Here is a 5973-nt window from a genome sequence, read left to right as displayed (position 1 = left end):
CTAAATACCTTTGGGTATGTCTACACTCCAGCTGGGACCATGTCTCCCATCAGAGGTAGACTAGACTGACTGATGGGCAGTACCAGCGTGGATGTAGCTAGCCACCTGAGTTTGGTCCCGGAGTGTCAGGCTGGCCCATGCCACAACCTCCACATTGCTACGTTGAGTGCACTAGTCCCTGCTGGTAATCGCTCACCTTAAGTGATCACTCTCGTTACAGTGTGTATGGCAACACCCATTATTTCATGTTCTCTATGTATATAAATCTCCCCACTGTATTTTCCACTGAATACATCCGATGAAGTGAGCTGTAGCTCACGAAAGCTTATGCTCAAATAAATTTGTTAGTCTCTAAGGTGCCACAAGTCCTCCTTTTCTTAGTCTCTGTCTGTGTACCAGTCTGGGAAGCTGGCTCCCAGCTGCAGCATGTATATACTGTGTGTGGATCTGGGCCTAAGTGACTTGGAAAGTCCACGGCAGAGCCAGGAACAAAACCCAGCTCTCCTGACTCCTCTTTGCAGAATCCTAATGGGGCCACGTTATGGCTCTGCCAAGAGACCCCCCCCAGGGGAATAACGTGTGGTAGCAGCTCGCTGACAAACAATCCTTCCCTTGCTGGCTGCATTTCCTTCTACCGCGTCTTTTCCTCAGCTCACACCAAAGCGTGGCTCCTGCCCACCCCCGGATTCTAGTGCATGCAGATCAAAACTGGCTAGGCCATGCTGTGTGAAAAAGCTGAGGTCTGAATACCCAGTTTGTTTACTGGTGCCCCACACGAACGACCTCGATTTTTAGACACGCTTTTTAATACCATCCTTGCCTACAGCAACACTTTTATTTAATTGCCAATAGCAATAATACTTTGCGCTGCTATAGCCCCTTCCACCGAAGAATCCCAAAATGCTTTGCAAGCATCAGGCCTCGTTACACACGTTCTGTGAGGGGGATGAGAATTATTTCTCCCATTTTACAGATGGGCAAATGGAGACACAGCAGCAAAGCCAGGATTAGAATCATATCCTTTAGGCTCCCACACCTCTGCCTTAGCCAGTATGTTTTCAAAAGCCCAACACTGCCCACATGGAGCTGGCGGGGCTTCGATTTGTGGGATAGATGCCACAATACCCTGGCAGAGCAGCTGCTGGAGGGATGGTTGTGCGTGGACAGGCTGGTTTTCAGTTAGCTAGCATAAGCACAGTGAATTGTTCCCGAAGCAAACAATTCTATAACTACCAGCCCTGAGATTCATGCATGTTCGCTGCTTCTTTAAAGCAAACTGGGGATATTGATCCGAAACCACGCTGCTGCCAGCCAGTGCAAATGTTACTGCTCGGCTGAAAAAAGCTCAGTCTTCCAAACCAAATACTGTATTGAAGCTGGTCTGCTGGTCTCTCTTTGTATGCCTGAAGTTTGGAAGAAGAAGAACTGACTCTTTCCCAGCCCCAGCCCCACCCACTCACCCACCTGTTTAATCATGTGAGCCCTTTGCTGCCCAGGTCAGCTGTTTAAAGGCCCTGTAGAGGTAGTGCTGAGTCACACAGCTGAATCTTGGAACTGGAAAGCAAGCAGTTGTCCTAACTGTGGTGTGGCTTCAGTCAGCAGCATGGAATGTGTGAGTCTTGTCTCTCTGTAGCTGGGACTGGTTAGGGCTTTACTTGCAAGACAGGGGGATAGGAAGCTAGGTGTGGAATCCTGGAAGAAGGTTAACTGCTGGTGAGTGTGTTTGGGAGAGCTTTCAGAGTAGCAGCCGTGTAAGTCTATATCTGCAAAAAGAAAAGGAGGACTTATGCTCAAATAAATTTGTTTGTTAGTCTCTAAGGTGCCACAAGTCCTCCTTTTCTTTTTGGGAGAGCTGTGAATCATGTGCTGGGTGACCAGACAGCTGGTCTAGTACATACCCTCCCCCCCCCCCCCCACTCATCTGACTTCTCTCTTAAGGCTCTCCCAGGGTGAGCTGCAGGGCTCTTTTTCTGTTGTACCTTGGAATAGAAGAATTTCTTTAACGGAGGGGGAAATAGCTAAAGGGTTAGTAGCTGTGGGTATTGGGTTGGGCCATATGTCAGTGATGGAAGAAAAATGCATGATTGGACTATAACACTGAGGGGGAAGGAACACTAGAGATAGATGAATTTTTATTTTTGCAAGATATTTCCAAGTAGCCTTTGTTTTGAAGGGTTCATGGTGGGCCACTTATTATTTAGGTTAACAGTTTTCAGCACTTGTAGTGTCAGTAACTCTACTAATGTTTCCAATGTCTTAGACAGTCTGGAAAGAATATCTAAGTACACTTTTTTTTTCTTGAGAACTCTTATAAAACATTTCATGCCTGTATAGAGCCTTTTTTGGGTTCTTTTAACTTAAAATAAACCCCCTTTAACTCAGCCCTATAGGGCACTACAGGATAGGGGCATGTCACTGACCCAACCTTGGCCTTTCAGCCCTCTCTAACTCCGAAATGCAGCTCTTAAATATTGCTTACCTTCCTCAGTCTTGGTGGCTACCTCCTCCCTGGCTCTGCCATCCGACCAAGTTTCAGCCTGTGCTCCAGAAACAGAATAAAAGAGGGATGTGTAGGGAGCCAGGATAAGTAGGGCTTAGATGCTATGGTGATAAGCAGTTTAGCAATCTGCAGATCATAGCTGGGCTGACCTCAGCATTATGGTGAGAATGGGAGAGCTGGACAAAACCGAATAGACTATGCAGGTGGCTGGATAGCCTCTTGGCTGATCCAACTAAAATGAGGACAGTTCGAGTTTCCAGAACAGGTTGCAGGATCAGAGCCCACTAACCGGAGAGATCTGGCCTCTCCATTGGTCACTGACTCCCTGTAACACAGGGGTTGGGAAGGTCTGCCTGGGGGTGGGGTGTGAAGCGAGAAATGTTGCAGCTGTTCCCAGGCTCTGAACTGTCTCTCCCCCACCTCCTGGAGAAGGAGATAAAACAAAAAACTGTGTCCAAATGAAGGAAAGTGACCCTCTCTCCAAAACTGGAGGAGGTGATACTGGTGCAAATGCTACTGTTTCCATTGGTCTAATGCAATATAACCCTGGCTGTGACAGGTTTCGGTCTTAAGCTCATTATTGCGGTCTCTTTGGAGCTAAATTCCAATAGCTCCTCAGGTGAGGGTGCTTGTGTTTCTGATCCAGTGGGTGGAATGGGGCCTCTGGCCAGACGCAGGCTGGATATGGAGGTTGTTTATCAAGGTCAGCTCCCTTCAGGGTTAGTGGCTGCCCTTTGCAAGACAAGGGTGGCACCTGGTGGAGATGGGGTAGCAAGGGGCTGAAGGTGGATGTTTTCATGTACTTCATTTGCTCCCCTGCAGCAGAGGCTGGGATGTATGCAAGCAAGCTGGCTGATGGGCAAGCGCTTTCAGCTAGCAAGCCAAGCCCCACTCAGGGCTCCCAGTGCACGGGAGCACTGGCCGGCTAAGACCGTGTGCACAGCAAGCTGGTGGGTTGTAGATATTGCACAGTAACAGCCATGGCTTTAAATGTGGGAGGGTAGATTAAAAGAGGGTTAAGTCTCAAATTTCTGCAGGCCGGGGAAGTTACCTCTCTGCACGCTAAAGGGTCAGGCGCCTAAGAAATGAACGGTGGCTTCTTTTAGAAAGGCAGCTAGGGAAAAATGCTAGTCAAACTCCCAGGGAAGAATTGAGCCCTCTTAACTCCAGTGCAGGTAAAGCCCAAGCAGCGGCAGGCGTAGCAGTGCAGGCTTCCCTGTGTGTGTTACATCCCCAAATCCCATGGGCTGCAGCTAATGAGACCAACGTGCGCCTCTAGTCCATTCAGTGCTTGACCTCTGGACAGACTGCTGGCCATCAGGCCAGTTAGTGCCTGTGGCTGGGAACACTTGGAGTCCTGCCCCATGGGAACTGGACGGAGACCAACAGACCTCATTCCGTAGGCCACGGAACTGTGGTTGCATGTTAATGATTCTGGTCGCTGACTGATCAGGGGGATGGTTTGGAACTTGTCTTGTCTCTAGCTCATGCTCAGCACTTATTTCTTGTGTCCCCGGTGCTATTGCCTCTCCCTTCAAACCGAGGAAGTAGGTCTGTTGATCCCCAAGGGGGAGGCTAATACGTTTGTGGCTTGACTCCCTTAGAGACTGGTTGCTACTCACTTGAACGTCCAGGCTGGAGAGTGCATCAAAGTGAAGGGGAAGATCTTGCCGGAAGCCAAGGGGTGAGTTGGGAAGGGTTAGATGTTGCATCATCATTTAGGTAACCAGTGGGGATTCTTCCCTTAGCACACGACAGGGGTAGGTGCCAGAGGTGAATCTGTCTCCGGACAGCTTCCGCTCTCTCTGTTGTTAGATCCGTCTCTGCATTACAGAGATGATCGGTCTGGACTCCGGTGGGAGGGGCTGCGTAGTGTGGTTGTGTGTCTGATTGTCTCCTCCATGCCAGGTTTGCTGTGAATGTGGGGAAGGACCGCAGCAACCTGGTGCTGCACTTCAACCCACGCTTCGACAGCCACGGGGATGTGAACGTCATTGTGTGCAACTCCATGGAGGATGGGATGTGGGGGACAGAGGAGAGGGAGACTGACTTTCCCTTCCAGCAGGGTGACAAGACTGAGGTGAGGACCCGGGAGTGGGGAACAAAGCTATGCTAAGAGGGCACTTGATTTATGGAGCTGGGGTCCTTCTGGACCTGGGGAGTTCCTATCCCTACATTCCTGCAGCACCTTTCACACCATACAGCAAAGCACTTCACATGAATGAAATAGGCCTCTCTTCACTCAGGTGAAGGCACCAGTGAGGCCCCTTGAGATTTTTGGGGTGCCCTCTCAGCCAGATCTGGGGAAATCAGGCTTTCTCCCCCTCAAGACAGATGCTAGTTGAGGGAAGAGTAGCTAATGCTGTCTGGGCGAAGCTCCTGGTTAACCCGTCTCTAAGAGGTCATGGGGATTGGCTGCCTGTGCTGGTTCTAATGTGCCTACTCCTTGCAGATCTGTATCTCCTTTGACACAGCAGACCTGATGGTGAAACTGGCTGGTGACAAGGAGATCGCGTTCCCCAATCGGCTGGGCCTGCAGAACATTGAGTACCTGTCTGTGGAAGGTGACTTTGCCATCAGAGCCATTAAGTTTAGCTAACTGCTGAGTCCTATTCCTTCCACCTCCCTGCTCAGTGAAATAAATCTAAACTTGGCCTTCAAGCTTGCCGTGTCTGCCCGCTCTTTGCCATTTCATCTGCTCGAGCCAGCTTGCCTCTCCTGCACTAAATAGGAATGGCTAAGTTGTACCAGGAGCCAACACGTACCTAATTGCCAGCCCTGGGACACCTATTTTCCCCCCCCCCCCCTTAAAGAAAACTGATGGTAATCTGGTTTCAGAGTAGCAGCCGTGTTAGTCTGTATTCGCAAAAAGAAAAGGAGGACTTGTGGCACCTTAGAGACTCACCAATTTATTTGAGCATGAGCTTTCGTGAGCTACAGCTCACGTCATCGGATGCATACCGTGGAAACTGCAGAAGACATTATATACACAGAGACCATGAAACAATACCTCCTCCCACCCCACTCTCCTGCTGGTAATAGCTTATCTAAAGTGATCATCAAGTTGGGCCATTTCCAGCACAAATCCAGGTTTTCTCACCCTCCCCCCCACAAACTCACTCTCCTGCTGGTAATAGCCCATCCAAAGTGACCACTCTCTTTTTAAAATGTGTATGATAATCCAGGTTGGCCATTTCCGGCACAAATCCAGGTTTTCTCACCTCCCCCGCTGCTGCCGCCTAGTGTAAATGCCACCTCTTAGCTGAAAGAGGCTATTAACTTCACTCATCTCCCCCCTCCACAGCCCCCATGAACTTCTCGCTGTTAAAGGATACTGCCCGCACCTCCTGCAGTGATCATCTGCTCAGTTATGTAAATGCAGTTGTGGAGCTAGGGCTGAATCCTGGAGGTGGCTGGCTGTCCTAGCTTGCTGGATTTCAGGCAGTGTACAAGTCCTATCTCTTTTGATAGCT

General features: G+C 49.7%; 1 protein-coding gene across 1 annotated transcript; it reads left to right on the top strand.

The window, feature by feature from the left end:
* Window positions 1–1492: 1492 nt before the first annotated feature.
* Window positions 1493–5161, top strand: LOC311519106 (16 kDa beta-galactoside-binding lectin-like). The gene is made up of 4 exons (XM_084625324.1): window positions 1493–1612; window positions 4105–4184; window positions 4409–4580; window positions 4953–5161. The coding sequence occupies exons 1-4, from the start codon at window positions 1604–1606 to the stop codon at window positions 5097–5099; spliced, it is 408 nt and encodes a 135-aa protein (XP_084481450.1). The 5' UTR covers window positions 1493–1603; the 3' UTR covers window positions 5100–5161.
* The last annotated feature ends 812 nt before the right edge of the window (window positions 5162–5973 follow it).

Source organism: Lepidochelys olivacea (assembly GCF_965140295.1).
Source record: "Lepidochelys olivacea isolate rLepOli2 genome assembly, chromosome: 4".
In the NCBI taxonomy this organism is placed as follows: Eukaryota; Metazoa; Chordata; order Testudines; family Cheloniidae; genus Lepidochelys; species Lepidochelys olivacea.
Note: the sequence above shows the minus strand (reverse complement) of the source record. Positions and strands in the feature narration are given on the sequence as shown.

Bases quoted from the DNA above. Each gene is read 5' to 3' on its own strand.
- LOC311519106 (XM_084625324.1), top strand. The intron at 4,185-4,408 runs GTGAGTTGGGAA...CCTCCATGCCAG, and splicing joins ATCTTGCCGGAAGCCAAGGG to GTTTGCTGTGAATGTGGGGA. The intron at 4,581-4,952 runs GTGAGGACCCGG...TACTCCTTGCAG, and splicing joins AGCAGGGTGACAAGACTGAG to ATCTGTATCTCCTTTGACAC.